Source organism: Schistocerca nitens, chromosome 2 (genome assembly GCF_023898315.1).
Source record: "Schistocerca nitens isolate TAMUIC-IGC-003100 chromosome 2, iqSchNite1.1, whole genome shotgun sequence".
Lineage (NCBI taxonomy): Eukaryota > Metazoa > Arthropoda > Insecta > Orthoptera > Acrididae > Schistocerca > Schistocerca nitens.
The window spans coordinates 650,076,078-650,093,558 of NC_064615.1; the positions used below are offsets into that span (position 1 = coordinate 650,076,078).

Here is a 17,481-nt window from a genome sequence, read left to right on the forward strand (position 1 = left end):
GACGCGCAGCAGAAACCGGCCGATTCACCTTTGTATTTGAGTGCATGACAGTGTTGGCATTGTTTGTTCATAGCACCGATTACAATTTGTGAATGTGACGAATAGTCGATTTCCGACTCATATTCAAACGCAAGGCGAAGAAGTGATGCATGTGTCAATGCGCGATACACTTGCAAACGCTGTTGTTCACGTGTTGTGAATGTGTCTTTGTCTCAATGCATTAGCTCGAAGGCGTTCGTTGCGTTGCTCTTGACTTTCATTAGCAAGTCTGATTGCAGCCTGGTTTCTTAAATTTTCATTGTCCGTCAATTGATCTTCTGCTGATATATTAAACCGACGGCTCTGGATTAATTGTGAATTCCAAGTCCGTCGACCAATATTTCCTCCTCATCCACGAAGAAATGGCATTGTTTTATGTACGTAACTTATATGTGGATATATAACACTTAATATTCACTGAAATGCGACACCTGAAATATCAAAAGACACCGTAAAAAAAATGAAAATGTCAAAATAATGAAACGCTCATAATATAATACACTCAAATTAAAATGTCGTAAAATAAACAAAATCCTATGCACATAACTTATATCTGAATATAATACGCTCCATATTGCACACAAAAATGCAACGTCACCTACCGTGCTGATTTAAGAATGTAAATTTTCCAGGCCCCCACTTGAATGCATAAATAAAAATTCATTCAAGTCGATCCAGTCGTTTAGTTGCAGTATGGATAAATAACCTAGATACCGACTGCAGCACCATCTGCCGGGCTGATTTGTGAATTTAAATCATCCAGGCCCCCACTTGAATGCATTCACAAAAATTCATTCAAATCAATCCAGCCGTTTCGTTGAAGTATAGATAAATAACCTAGATACCGACTGCAGCGCCATCTGGCGGGATCATTTGTGAATCTAAACCATCCAGGGTGCCACCCAAATGCATACAAAAAAAAAAAATTCATTCAAATCGGTCCAGCCATTTAGGAGCAGTTAAGTGATATACACACGTACAGTAGAATTATATATACAGGGCTATTACAAATGATTGAAGCGATTTCATAAATTCACTCTAGCTCCATTCATTGACATATGGTCACGACACACTACAGGTACGTAGAAAAACTCATAAAGTTTTGTTCGGCTGAAGCCGCACTTCAGGTTTTTGCCGCCAGACCGCTCGAGAGTGCAGTGAGACAAAATGGCGACAGGAGCCGAGAAAGCGTATGTCGTGCTTGAAATGCACTCACATCAGTCAGTCATAACAGCGCAACGACACTTCAGGACGAAGTTCAACAAAGATCCACCAACTGCTAACTCCATTCGGCGATGGTATGCGCAGTTTAAAGCTTCTGGATGCCTCTGTAAGGGGAAATCAACGGGTCGGCGTGCAGTGAGCGAAGAAACGGTTGAACGCGTGCGTGCAAGTTTCACGCGTAACCCGTGGACATGCTAGGAAATTGGCTCATGCCACAACTGGAGACCGACAGCGCCGACTTCATCTTTCAACAGGATGGTGCTCCACCGCACTTCCATCATGATGTTCGTCATATCTTAAACAGGAGATTGGAAAACCGATGGATCGGTCGTGGTGGAGATCATGATCAGCAATTCATGTCATGGCCTCCACGCTCTCCCGACTTAACCCCATGCGATTTCTTTCTGTGGGGTTATGTGAAAGATTCAGTGTTTAAACCTCCTCTACCAAGAAACGTGCCAGAACTGCGAGCTCGCATCAACGATGCTTTCGAACTCATTGATGGGGACATGCTGCGCCGAGTGTGGTAGGAACTTGATTATCGGCTTGATGTCTGCCGGATCACTAAAGGGGCACTTGTCGAACATTTGTGAATGCCTAAAAAAACTTTTTGAGTTTTTGTATGTCTGTGCAAAGCATTGTGAAAATATCTCAAATATTAAAGTTATTGTAGAGCTGTGAAATCGCTTCAATCATTTGTAATAACCCTGTATATATATAAAGATAAGTGTGACACAGGATACTATTTCACTCTCATTTCATGTACAAGTACCAATAGTGGCATCGATTCCTTTGCATCTAATTATTGTCTTGGACAATTACATTATTGGAAAGAGTGATACTTACATCAATAAAAACATAATATTAAACAAACCATTCTCAGTAGCACTGCCCAAAAACAGATTGCTGGATTGTGACGAAGGGCCATCAGCAGGAGATTAGTTTCTTGTATTATGTTTCGGAAGAGTTTTCAGGTACAATATAACAATCAAAACAGAACAATAAAATCAACAAAATTGTACATATTATAAAGTGAAATACATATGCCTTATGTAACACCTTAGATTTTGCTATCTTACCAAGGTATTTTAACAGATTCACATACAAAGTCATTAGCAATTGCATTTCTTTTTCTTGTTGCTGAAACAGTTATTCTTCTTTCATTCAAGTTCATGGCTGACTGAAATTTAATTTCACATTATTTGCTTGCTGGAACACTCTTCACTTGTTCAACAATGTGCGAAAAAAAAAACGGATTTGAATGTTTAGTGAATGAAACATTTAGCACAGACAAGACAAACTGACCCATACAGTATGTAGCTAACTCTGCCACTAGTCCTGCGATTGTCTGTCTCTAATTTTAAAATGGAATTAATTCTTAATGTTATGTTAGCTTAAAGTGTGATTGTAACTAACTTCGTAAACGACTCATTAGAAATATAAACGAGCCACAACTCTGCACAGCACACAGCCATTGTCTCGGGTGTGGAGGTCGAAGCCTGTAGTGGCCAACTGCCAAAATACATCATTCATGTACTCGACCCATAAATACATTGATGGAACAAAATCACAACACCAAGAAGTAGTTGTGCGACATAAACAGAAGTTGGTGGGCGACTTTCTATGTCTGAAAGATAATGTCTATTCAGTTTTCTCGCCAGTCGCATCAGAGTGGCGCTAGTAACGCCGTATGAGAATGCAAATCATGTGTGCTTTAAATATACGCTGTAACGGTCGTGACCGCTAATCTTTGATGCTAGTCAAGAATGCCTTTAAGGCGACAAATACGTTTGAACGAGGTCATGTAATAGGGCTACGAGAAATTGGATGTTTTTCAGTAATAATCCAGAAAGAGTTGGCAGGATCGTAGCCACAGTACATGATTGCTAACAGCGAAAGTCACAAGAATGCACGGTCGTAAGAAGACTGGGCTCCGGACCGTCACGTGGCGCTATTGAGAGTGAAGACCATTATGTTCGGCATGGAGCTATGGGGCATTGTACTGCATCTGCAGCAGCAATTTGAACAGCAGTTGCACCAAGGTGACACGAAGAACTGTTACAAATCGGTTATTTCAAGGACAACTCTAAGCCAGACGCCCAGTAGCGTGCATTCCACTGACCCCAAATCACCGCCATTTGCAACTACAGCGACGACAAGCGAGAGCTCACTGGGTGACAGGATCGAGGTCAGTTGTGTTTTCTGGAGGCAAATGTGGCATATACTTCCATTTTTGGCATTTTTTACATGGCTCTTATAGTGTCTAATGGAGCAGTAGAGACCTGACCAGTATTACCTGTGCATGATTCTGCCTTGAGCCTTCATGAATCCCAGGTAACCAGAAGCTGTAGCCAAAACTGGTCTTTGTGATTATGTAGCATATTTGATCAGAATGGACACATATGAATAGCCTTAATTACGATTGTGGAATTGTTTATGGACTTTATACCGAGCGAGGTGGCACAGTGGTTAGACACTGGACTCGCATTTGGGAGGACGACGGTTCAATCCCGCGTCCGGCCATCCTGATTTAGGTTTTCCGTGATTTCCCTAAATCGCTTCAGGTAAATGCCGGGATGGTTCCTGTGAAAGGGCATGGCCGACTTCCTTTCCCATCCTTCCATACTCCAATGAGACCGATGACCTCGCTGTCTGGTCTCCTTCCCCAAACAACCCAACCAAAGGAAGCACAGAGGATGGTGGTCCATCACAGTGGTGAATGTTTTGCCAAATAAATAAGAATGGAACTTGTTGATGACCCCAACAACTGCAAGGCACTCTTTCTCAGTTCTAAAGTAGTTCGTCTCGAACTTGGAGAGTACATGGAAAGCATAATCTGTCTCGTATTCAGCACCTGTCTGGATTTATACCAGAATTGCACCTATCTCTTAATAAACAGTGTCGGTGTGAAATTCTGTCTTGGCATTCTCATCAAACAGTGCTGGGACTGGAGAAGGTGTTAGCACCTCCTTAAGGACAAGTAGAGAGATTTCTTCCACCTCATTCCAGAAAAATTAGTCATTTCCCTGCAGTAGTTCTTGCAAGGGACTTGCCCTGGTAAATAAGTCCTCTGTGAATCAGTGGAAGGACGAGCACATTTTGGGAAAGCTTCTCACATCAAGGACGTGCTGAGGATCCAGAAAATCTATGACTGGTCTTATTTTCTCTGCATTGGGATGGACTCCATTGTCATACACTATACTCCCCAAGATTTTTCTTTCTTGGCAGGTGGAGGGCTGCACTCTGAGTACATGTCAACATGGTTGTCTGTGGCTTAGACATTTTTCAAATGTCCTAAGAAAAAGACATTGTCAACTGGACAGCAAAGACACATTGTTCATTTAACGTGTCAAAATAGATTGTCGATCATTTGTTCAAAGACAGCATATCTAATGGTATCACTCGCCACATAACTACTGGTATCATTCACCAGATTGTTCCTCACTAAGGGCAGAACCTATTGGTAGTTTGATACTGGTTTCCTTCTGTGGGTGATCTGTAGTGGCGGAGGAGCATGATTTTTTTTCAGTAATACTAACTAACCTGCTATTCCTTGATTGATTTGGCTGTCCATAAGCTCATACCCTTAGGAATGAATTGTGGCTGCTTGTGACATTTAAAAACAAAGTTCTCCTTGACCACCTACAATGCTTATGATTATCGCTGGCAAGTAGATTTCTTGCTAGTGATAATGATAAGATTTCTTCTTTTTTGCAACTGACAAAAGTTTCATAGTTTAACTGAGCATCTCAATTGATGACTGGAACTCATTTTGTTCATGTTTGCAGGGTAACATCTTCAATGACAGACAACTGTCCAGAGCAATATTCTTTATTTGTGCTTGTTGGAATAGTTTTGTCAATCTCTAGCTCAGATCTTCTGCAGTCTATGACTGCTTCCAATGCCTGCATTAAGTCCCAGCCTAGACTAACATTATGACTACATTATATTAAAATAACAAATTCAAAGGACTGCATTCTTTCATGATACTTAACCTAGCAAAACATATTCCTGTCAGTTGGGCATATTTCCCATTTGCGCCTTTCAGCACAATAGCTTTTGTGTAATAGAACATACTCTTCTTTACTGTCAATGATAAGCATCAAACATTACAAAAAAGGAAGCCCTGAGTTAACTAGCACCTGGACAGGTTGATCATCAATGAGATTTTATGTCACCTCAGTAACTGTCATCCATGGAGTATTTTCATTTGGGTGCCCTCATCTCCATAGATTATCACCTCACTTAGTCTCCTGAGTTCACTGGCTAGTCAAGGGTCTCGTAACTCTATATGATGACAGGGAATGGCTACAACATTCTGGGGAATGACCTTATTCAGCGTATGATGATGAGCTTTGTCTCATACATTGACTATACCCATCTGCAGTTAACTCACGCAGATAGGACTGTTGTGATGGTTGACATCTTGCAGTGAAACAGTTATTGAACCACTCACCTTCTTTCTCTGCGTTAGCTTATATGTCCTGGGTATCCACAGTGGAAAGACACCATTGTTTTGTCCTCTGTCCTCCAAATGTCTGTTCTTCTGTAGGTGTTATTCAAGGCAGAGAAGTTGGTCATACCTGCATTGGTTGGATTCTGTGTTGTCATTTGATGGCAGCAGCGTAAGTCTGAATTGGCTGAGTCCATTCTTCCTGAAGCATTGAATTAGTGGTGCAGATTGGTGCCAAAAATTGATACACCTCTTCTTCAGCATGGTGCCTATTACATGTATACTTAGTTCAATGGTCCTGATCTACATAAGATACTGTATCTCTTCTCTTATAACCTGATGTATAAAAAAGCAAGGTCATATTGGTCTTTTGCAGTTGTCATGGGGCCACACAGGAGTCTGTCGTCTTTCTTTCACCACAGCTCCTTTTTTTCTGTTTGGCACTTTCTCTATATGCTGGCACCACTTTAAAAATTCTTCTGTTGTTACGACAACTTTTACCAGGGTAATTTGATACATGTCTTCTATGACTTCTTTGATCAAATTTCTGATTTTGTTGGCTTCTGTCACATTTGGATTCACAATGTTGTATAAGACCAAAAAATACTGTATGTATGACTGTGTTGTTTTGCCATAAAATTGGCCCCTGTTCTTAGATTGTTCTTCTGCTAAGCAGACTTGCTGTTGATTGCCACCAAATGTTTTCTTCAGTTCAGCTTGAAATTTGTTTCAGCTAATGAGCTTTTCTTCACTAGTCTTGGACCATTGTTGGGCTATGCCATCCAGGTAAAAGTATAAGTTAGTCAAACACATCATGACATTCCACTTGATGGATTTGATGGCACAGTTGAATCCTTTTAACCATTTCACCAGATCCTGGCCTGCATCTCTGGGAAACAATGACAGATGCCTCATGTGCCTCTTACTGCTGGCTTGGAATCCACTGGTATTGAATATATCGACCTCTCGAGTAATGTACTGTTTGTATTCTGGTTCCTGCACATGTCAGTGACAGCATTTCCATTGGCTGATTGCAGTCATGGTGATGGAGATGTTTTGAAGCACTTGGTGTCTCCACAAAGCATTGCCACCTCATAATCACACTCAAGTCCAAATCTGAAAGCGGGATCATCAATGAAACACAACACTTAACACTGAAAGTACATTTATTATGAAAAGTATCATATAACTAGAACATACAGGGTGACAATTCTTGAAAATAAATTAGTTACAAACACTGGCATGCACACACTTTATTTAACATGTAAACATCACTACAGATATTCAGATTTACGTTATGACATGTTCGATATGCCTGTCATACTTGCAAATGATGTGGTGCAGATGAATAGCAAAATTCTGCTTGACCTGCTGAAGTGTCGGAACATTGATGCTGTCGATAACCTCCTGAATGGCCATTTTCAGATCAACAATGGTTTTGGGTGTATTGTTGTACACATAGCCCCACAAAGAGGAGTCACATGTGTTCAGATCTGGAGAGTATGGTGGCTAATCGAGGCCCATGCCAGTCACCTCTGTGTACCCCAGAGCCAGAATGCAGTCCCCAAAGTGCTCCTCTAGAACATCAGACACACTCCTGCTTCGATGTGATTGAGCTCTGTCTTGCATGAATCATATCTTGTTGAAATCAGGCTCACTTTGGATAATGGGGATGAAGTCATCTTCCAAAACCTTCATGTACCATTTGGTAGTCACCGTGCTGTCAAGGAATATTGCACCAATTATTCTGTGACTGGATATTGCACACCACACAAAGACCTGTTGAGGGTGAAGAGACTTCTGGATCATGAAATGTGGATTCTCAGTCCCCCAAATGCACCAGTTTTGCTTACTGATGAACCCCTCTAAATGAAAGTGAACTTCATCACTAAACCAAACCATATCCTTATCAAAGTCCTGTTTGTCATTTCTGTGGGCAATAGTGTTGGTGAAACACAACTGCTGGTCATGGTCCTGGGGCTTAATGGGTGATGGGTTTAAATTTTGTATGGGAACAGATGCACGTCTTCAATATCAATTTGTCGCAGTGTCTCTCAGTTGATTGTCACCTGTTGTGCGGATCATCTGATCAATTTTCTGGGTCTGGTTTGAAATGCAGCACGTGTCTTCTCAATGTTTTCAGGTGTTTTACCCTTGTTGGATGACAAACGTTTTCAGTGCTGTCATCATGAACACTACCTGTCCTCTCAAACTTGCGAATAAAATTCTTGATTGTTAGTACACTTAGACCAGCTACCTTCAGTTTGAACTCAGTTGCAAACTACCTTTGAGCTGCAGTTGGTCTGTTATTGCTTGCACAGTAGGCTGTCACAAGTGCTATACGCTCAGGCATGCTGTACTGTGAAATTTTTATGTGTGAATGACCGACAACAACAAGACATGTGTGCATGTGCACACTAATTCCCACCATGCCCTGCAGCCACCCGTGCAGTTCGAATGTCCTTATGCAAACCATTCAATATGGTCATCCTGTAATTAACTCCTTGGACAGAGTGTGCTTCTATTTATACAAATATAACATAAATATTTTGAGAACCTTCCAGAAATGATAATTACTATGCCACAAATAACAGCTGGTGGTTGAGTTTTAACTGGCAACTTGCAGCATACCATTCAGTGATGCTAACAACTACAGCACATTGTATGCCCTACCACTTGTGGCAATATTAATAGTAACCTCAAACATTGTCAATGGAGTAGTTATCTGTTTATTTACTTATTATTTGTCCTGTGGATCATACCAGTACAGAAGCATGTACAAATTATATGGGATAAGTCAATATGAAAAAACATATTACATCGGATACGTCAATACAAAAACTCATATTACACCATATACAACATGAATATCATCCAGCATTTTCACAAAATTTTGCTAAAGGCTCTTTACAAACAGCAGACTGGAACATTATAATTCTGATAGTGTTATTTTTACCTATGCTGTGTAGGATCTAATAGTTACAACTTCACATATTATTATCTTATGTGCTGCATGAGTGGGCAAGATGACTTACATCCTCAAACGGTTTTTAATTCATTTACTTTTATTTCTAGTTATATCATAAGATATCCATGGAAATGGCTTAGGTATAACTGTTTTGATTTGCTTTTGTTTACAGGACAGGTCATATTCCAAAAATTCCTGGATAATGTAAAAACAGCATTTTATTAAGAGGAATTTTACATTCATTTTAAATTTATTTATTTTCCAGTTTTCTTTTATTGATGCCAGAAGGTGATTATATTATTTTATTCCCATACATTTAACACCTTTACTGTACAGGTTTATTGAGTGGGGAACTAGTCTTAAAAAGGTTTTTGATCTTGTGTCATGATGGTGGCAATCCAAGTTTGTTAATGCTTTCTGCAGTGAAATATAATATTTCTAGTACGTATTGGCAAGGAAGGAGCAATATATTCATCTTCTTAAATAGTGGTTTGTGTATTTCCCTTTGCTGTTTGAATAAAACTGTTGTGCCTACTTTCTTTTAAAGTTTTAATAACATACATGACTCAGAAAATAATTCCATTATTAAGTATTGAGTGTAAAAAAGCATAAAGCAGTAAAGGAAACAAAAGAAAAATTCAGAGTAGGTATTAAAATCCACGGAGAAGAAATAAAAACTTTGAGGTTCGCCGATGACATTGTAATTCTGTCAGAGACAGCAAAGGACTTGGAAGAGCAGTTGAACGGAATGGATGATGTCTTGAAGAGAGGATATAAGATGAACATCAACAAAAGCAAAACGAGGATAATGGAATGTAGTCGAATTAAGTCGGGTGATGTTGAGGGTATTAGATTAGGAAATGAGACACTTAAAGTAGTAAAGGAGTTTTGCTATTTGGGGAGCAAAATAACTGATGATGGTCAAAGTAGAGAGGATATAAAATGTAGACTGGCAATGGCAAGGAAAGCGTTTCTGAAGAAGAGAAATTTGTTAACATCAAGTATAGATTTAAGTGTCAGGAAGTCATTTCTGAAAGTATTTGTATGGAGTGTAGCCATGTATGGAAGTGAAACATGGACAGCAAATAGTTTGGACAAGAAGAGAATAGAAGCTTTCGAAATGTGGTGCTACAGAAGAATGCTGAAGATTAGATGGGTAGATCACATAACTAATGAGGAGGTACTGAATAGGATTGGGGAGAAGAGGAGTTTGTGGCACAACTTGACCAGAAGAAGGGATCGGTTAGTTGGACATGTTCTGAGGCATCAAGGGATCACCAATTTAGTATTGGAGGGCAGCGTGGAGGGTAAAAATCGTAGGGGGAGACCAAGAGATGAATACACTAAGCAGATTCAGAAGGATGTAGGTTGCAGTAGGTACTGGGAGATGAAGAAGCTTGCACAGGATAGAGTAGCATGGAGAGCTGCATCAAACCAGTCTCAGGACTGAAGACCACAACAAGAACAACAACATTGTTATTAGTGTAATCATGTTTCTAACATTCCTTATTGATTGTAGGACTTTACCTGGCATGTAGTATTTTTTAAAAGTAATATGTTGATCCCATCCTTGGATATGGAGGACATTTTTTTATTCATTGTAGAATTCTCAGACACTTATAGAAGTGAGTTTATAACCATTAATTCTCTAGGATCTACAAGATGGGTCTAAACTCTTTGTATAATTACCAATATTTATTTTTTAAAAATCTATAGAACTTACAAGTTTGTAGTTTATGATAAATTAAAGAATAAATCACCAAGTTTTTATTACAATGACAATAAACCTCAACATGTGTACCCTTTATTGCTATGTCTAATCAATATTCAATTTGATATCATACATTTGACAACATTCTTAATATAGGCAGATATGATACTTGTGTACTGTAAACCTTCTCCTTTATATGGTCCTTCAAAAAAGAAATTTAAACGCATTATGTCTGAGGATCTTGCAGGCCAGGCAATGTGACCATCATGCCCAATCCACATGTCAGGAACTGTTTCGTTAATTAAATTTCTAACATGCAATACCCATTGTGGTAGTGCAACATCTTGTTGGAAAATCACATCAGGCTGAATGTCTCTCAGTTGCAATTCTGCAAATTGTTCTAGCATATCCAGATAGGTGATAGCTGTTACTCAGTTTTCAACAAAAAAGAAATAGCCAGTAGCTCTATCCTGATTTAAAACCACACATTCGTTTCAGGGGAATCCCTAACATTATCTAGGGCAACTTGTGGCATTTCCAAATCCCATTAACTTTACCTGGTATGTGGAAAGTAGCCTCCCCTGTAAAACAAATCACAAAAGTCGCTCAATGAGTACCATCATCTGGCTGTAATGCATGTCTTATCTGGACATGGAATGCATGCAGGTGCAATCCATTGTGTGTACTCTGGTCTAGTAATCCCTAATTCATGATATGTGTGTCAAGCAGATTTGGAGAGGCTTCATAAGAACAACTGTTGCACAGCTCTAACACTTTTCACAGACCAAAGGCCACCATGTTTGCAGAAGAACTTCATGTGCCACACAATAAAACTTCATAAAAACCTTTCTATAGCCAAGAATGTAGGAAAAGGCACATTGCTACTTACTGTAAAGAAGACATGTTAAGTTGCAGACAGGCACAATTAAAACATGGTTACATAAATCTTTTGGCCACAGCCTTCATGACAATGGGAGAAACAGAGAAACACACATTATTCATACACACAAGCAAGCACACTTCAAGCACAAAAGACCATGAACTCTAATGATTATTCTTCATTTGTCATGTTCCACAAATTTTTAAGTTCTATTGTTTTGTAAAATAAATATTGATAATTGTACAAAGATTTTAGGGTGATGCTGCAATAAACTTTTTGTGTCACCTATAAATTTTCATCATTCTTGGGCATGACAGATCTCAAAGCTTACTAACTCATTTACATAAAAAATTTCAATTTCTGAGTCCTATCAACCCTGCTCTACCATCTGAGCACTTGCCCGCGAAAGGCAAAGGTCACGAGTTCGGGTCTCAGTCCAGCACACAGTTCTAATCTGCCAGGAAGTTTCATATCAGTGCACACTCTGCTGCAGAGTAAAAATCTCATTCTGGAAACATCCCCCAGGCTGTGGCTAAGCCATGTCTCTGCAATATCCTTTCTTTCAGGAGTGCTAGTTCTGCAAGGTTCGCAAGAGAGCTTCTGTAAAGTTTGGAAGGTAGGAGACAAGGTACTGGTGGAAGTAAAGCTGTGAGGATGGGGCGTGAGTCATGCTTGGGTAGCTCAGATGGTAGAGCACTTGCCCGCGAAAGGCAAAGGTCCTGAGTTTGGGTCTCGGTCCGGCACACAGTTTTAATCTGCCAGGAAATTTCATATCAGCGCACACTCCGCTGCAGAGTGAAAATCTCATTCTGGAACTGTAATTCTCGTTGCTCCTAAAACACTGCTTATACTACTATTGTGCCTCTGAGAGCTTCAATACTGGCTGCTTCAAAAGGTCATCAGTCAAACAATGAAGACAATAATTTATGACATATTCCACACTAGTCATCGCCAGATTTATATATCATACAATACACCACATCTGAATTACCACTGGGTATATGACAAAGTATTTCAATCTCTGAACATTCTAGGATTAAAAAAATGCTAACACTTATGATCCCATCAAACCAGTTCTAATTCAGAAAATGTTACACAATCTGTTGCGATGTTATGACATGCAGCTGATGTTCCCACTGCTGTCGAAGTCATGTGCCATTGCACACGGTAAGGTGATGGCAGTGCAAAGAAACAGTCAAAACTGGAAATTTTGGCTTTCCAAATTGTCCCCTCCAGTAGATTATGAATGCTTCATTGCACTGCTAGGTGAGAACCACCTGCAGACAGTTGTAAGGTGTCCTAACAGTTCAGCTTCAGCCATACATTGCACCCTCTGGTTGCTACCTTGTATTTACTGCTCCCTTTGGTGGAATGATAAAACACAAGCAATCATTTGTCTTTGTGGTTGATGGTTTCATTTCCATGTCAAGCATAGACACAATATTTCATTCTCTGGAAACTAAAAGACTGCAAATACTCAAGTTAATACACTTCATAGTAAAATACAGCTACCATCTGTCTATGTATGTCCAAAAGACATGTTCTTGTGGAAATACCTCAACTTGATATCACTGTCAATGTGATGCGGCATGATGTAGAGTCAAATAAGAGATTTGTTTAGTCTGGATCTTCAAGAATGGTTTCTAATTTGCATGTCTCACTCTAAACCATGATGTGCTACTGATATTATGTAAGAAATTATCAGTAACAGCTTCACAGGCCAAGAAATATTTAACTTCTTTGATGTTAGTAAACAATCAAACAACTAGACACTGGATAAAATTGGTACCAGTGTCGAGCTACTATAGCAACAGATGAAAACAGTTCAAGTTTCTCTGTTTTAATCCAATGAGTTTAGACAGCATCTTCAAAATTGGTTTATAGTAGGCTTCAGTCATAGAACATTGTACTGATGAATCATTCACATAATGGAATAACTTTTCTCACACAGGCTGTAAACTGAATACTTTCCTTAAATTAGCATACTAGGTTATATTCATATAATGCTTATACCTTTGATGTTGGGCTCCTAAATACAAAGCCAGATCTGAATACACATACCAGGCAGATCTAACAGAGGATATGAAATGCAAATTTGTAATTGTAGCACAAATGGTGACAGGCTTGGTTGACTCACATGGTAACATTGCAAAACTCTTGAAAAACTTGAGCTAGTGGATACTCAAAGACACATGGCAACTATCGCATGAAAGCCTACTTATAAATTTACAGAAACCAGTACTAAGTAATAAATCTAGGGGTATATAACAGTCCCTAGGTATCACTCCTATATAGTAGTGAGGACAAAATTAGATTGATAACAGAAGACAGAGATGTTTAGGCAGTCATTATTTTCTTGTACCCTACACAAATATAAAGGAAAGAAATCCTAATATGTGGTAAAATGGGAAGTATGCTCTGCCATGAACTTCAGTGCTTTGTACAGGACAGAAGTATATGTCCATGGAAATGAGAACTCACAGGGTAGTGCAGCGGTTAGCACACTGGACTTGCATTTTGAAGGATGATAGTTCAAATTCACATCTGGCCATCCTGATTTAGGTTTTTCATGATTTCCCTACATTACTTAAGACAAATTCTGAAGGTGGCAGGGGTAAAATACAGGGAGCGAAAGGCTAGTTACAATTTGTACAGAAACCAGATGGCAGTTATAAGAGTCGAGGGGCATGAAAGGGAAGCAGTGGTTGGGAAAGGAGTGAGACAGGGTTGTAGCCTCTCCCCGATGTTATTCAATCTGTATATTGAGCAAGCAGTAAAGGAAACAAAAGAAAAGTTCGGAGTAGGTATTAAAATTCATGGAGAAGAAGTAAAAACTTTGAGGTTCGCCGATGACATTGTAATTCTGTCAGAGACAGCAAAGGACTTGGAAGAGCAGTTGAACGGAATGGACAATGTCTTGAAAGGAGGATATAAGATGAACATCAACAAAAGCAAAACAAGGATAATGGAATGTAGTCAAATTAAGTCGGGTGATGCTGAGGGAATTAGATTAGGAAATGAGACACTTAAAGTAGTAAAGGAGTTTTGCTATTTAGGGAGTATAATAACCGATGATGGTCGAAGTAGAGAGGATATAAAATGTAGACTGGCAATGGCAAGGAAAGCGTTGCTCAAGAAGAGAAATTTGTTAACATCGAGTATAGATTTAGGTGTCAGGAAGTCGTTTCTGAAAGTATTTGTATGGAGTGTAGCCATGTATGGAAGTGAGACATGGACGATAACTAGTTTGGACAAGAAGAGAATAGAAGCTTTCGAAATGTGGTGCTACAGAAGAATGCTGAAGATAAGGTGGGTAGATCACGTAACTAATGAGGAGGTATTGAATAGGATTGGGGAGAAGAGAAGTTTGTGGCACAACTTGACTAGAAGAAGGGATCGGTTGGTAGGACATGTTTTGAGGCATCAAGGGATCACAACTTTAGCATTGGAGGGCAGCGTGGAGGGTAAAAATCGTAGAGGGAGACCAAGAGATCAATACACTAAGCAGATTCAGAAGGATGTAGGTTGCAGTAGGTACTGGGAGATGAAGAAGCTTGCACAGGATAGAGTAGCATGGAGAGCTGCATCAAACCAGTCTCAGGACTGAAGACCACAACAACAACTTAAGACAAATGCTAGGATGGTTACTTCATAAAGGCACAGCCACTTTCCTTCTCCATGTTTCCCTAATCTGAGCTCTCTCTCTAATGACCTTGTTGTCAACAGGACATTAAATAATAATCTCCTCCTCCTCCTATGTTCCAGTAAGTCCCAGAAGCTCTAGCAAGTTCACTATATGAGCCATAGGCATGCTGAATGCACCAGTGATTTGGAAGTATAATGATAATGCGAATGTGGGAAATGCTGTCTTCAGTTTTATTCTGAATGTTTAACTGAGATGTTGCTAATGATACTAATTACAATCTGGAATGATCTGCTATGAAGCAAACATTCTTGTTAATCTGTTTGTATAATAAAAATGTGGCTGAATATGGAAGGATGTCTGCACCATATCTCTGCTGCAAACTTTGATGGGAATCTGTAATTAGTTTTAGCACCCAAGATTAAAATTTCATAACTTCATGGTGATCATTAAGAAGTGACTTCTTTTCTACAGTTGACTGTTTGCCCACCAGTCTTTGTTCTTGCAGTTCTAACTAATGCATCTTCAGCATGAGTTTGTACTTGTTTCTGAGATCTAATTTTCTGATGCCAAAAGGTCACCTTTACGTAAGGAGAGTAAGAAGCGGCATTTCATATTACTTGTTTTGTATGAATCATGTAATCTCTATTCTATTTGCTTGGATTACTTTTGTGCAATATTTATGATATGGACACACAAAAATGCATGACAATTGCTTAAATGGATGTGACAAACTGTGTAGAATATCACGCATGCTAGATCAATAAGAAGGTTTACCATCCTAATTTGCCACCTAGTTCCCATCCCTGACCAAATGAGCTAATGACCTGATTCATCACAAATATGGTCTACAAATGAGTATTCACCTGTCTGTCTCTGTGCCCGCATCTCGTGGTCGTGCGGTAGCGTTCTCGCTTCCCACGCCCGGGTTCCCGGGTTCGATTCCCGGCGGGGTCAGGGATTTTCTCTGCCTCGTGATGGCTGGGTGTTGTGTGCTGTCCTTAGGTTAGTCAGGTTTAAGTAGTTCTAAGTTCTAGGGGACTTATGACCACAGCAGTTGAGTCCCATAGTGCTCAGAGCCATTTGCACCATTTTGTCTGTCTCTGTATCCTAGACTATTTTCAGAAATAAAACAAAAAACCTACATCAGGGAAAATGATTTTGCATGGTTTTTGTCAGTAACCATTTGTTAAACTCAACTCATTCCCTTCACATGTGATATCCTTTTAGTCATGAGTAGAGATCATCAAGTGGAATCTGTGAAACTCATTTCTAGAATTTTGATAGCTTATGATTTAGTGTGACACTAAAATATTTTAAAGCGCATTAACATTTATGGGATGTATAGTAAGTTTGATAGCTGGATTTAAAACTTTTTGAAAAAAAAAAAGCTGCATTGCATTATACAGGATGAAATCATCCATGTAAATAGAAACAATTCTGAAAATTGTCAAAGAAGAAAATGTTTCAGAAGTGTTTTATCATGAATGTGTCTTGCTCTCACACTGTCCACAAAATTAGCACATCTGTCAAACTAACGTCTGTTTGCAGCCCATGTTAATATTTCACATTATTTAGTTGTCTAATCAAATGTAGTCTGGATTTTTTGCAATTTATTACAAATGCTATGGAGCATACCATGTTCTCAGTTTACAGTATCCTCCTTACAACTAAGTGCTTGTTACTGTATGACTGGGTGGTACAGCCTTTATATTTCTACATCTTTAACAAAAAATTGTCATTATTGTCTTGTGATAACTTATATGATGTAAAAAGCTACAATTTATAAAATACTCAATAATATTTTTAATATGCAACTAATATCACTCTTTCATGACAGTGTATGAAATTAGACAAAGAACTGAAAACATTGCCTGGATATGTCCAGTTTTCACAAATCATTAGATGAGAGCTGGAAGCAACGTGCACAGCATGAGGTGTTGGAAGATCCAACAAAGATTGAAGACAACATATATGCCTTGCGAACACTTGTTCAAGGTATGATGTATCTTACTTTTTGGGTATTATTTTTCAGATATGCAAATGAATTATCTGAATTTAAACAATATAAAGTCCATGATGGAATAACAACAACATTATGAAAAGAAAAAAGAACAGACTGCTACTCACCATATAGAGAATTGTTGGTTTCCAAACATTTAAGCTTTTGGACAAAAAAGTCGTTCATTGGAAATAGAAAACACACATTCCCACACACATGTTCACTACAGCACAGCCTAGCACATAGCAGCCCTATCCTGTGTTAACTACATTCCTGCATGCTCTCATGGCATCACTTTTTCCACCACCCCTAACATACTATCCCACTCCCTCCCCACCCTACACCTCCTCCTTACCCCATCACTCATCCCAGATTGCTGCTTATGTCAGACACAGTCACGCTCTGCAGTTTTGGCCGCAGTGTCCAAAGACTGTGGGCCATGTGTATTTGAACTATGTTTGTGTGACTGTGTGGTTTTTTTCTATTTCTGAAGAAGGGAATTTGTATCTGAAAGCTTAAATGTTCAGCATTCTTTTCATTGTGACTCAATGCCTTTTCTAT

General features: G+C 39.2%; 1 protein-coding gene across 1 annotated transcript in view; it reads left to right on the plus strand.

Annotated features, from left to right (window-relative positions):
* LOC126234542 (clavesin-2-like) overlaps window positions 1–17,481 on the plus strand; it is an 81,324-nt gene that overhangs the window by 45,782 nt on the left and 18,061 nt on the right. Inside the window, exon 2 of the mRNA XM_049943237.1 lies at window positions 16,759–16,916. Within this exon, the coding sequence (XP_049799194.1) occupies window positions 16,799–16,916 (118 nt within the window). The 5' untranslated portion in view covers window positions 16,759–16,798. The remainder of the gene's footprint in view (window positions 1–16,758; window positions 16,917–17,481) is intronic.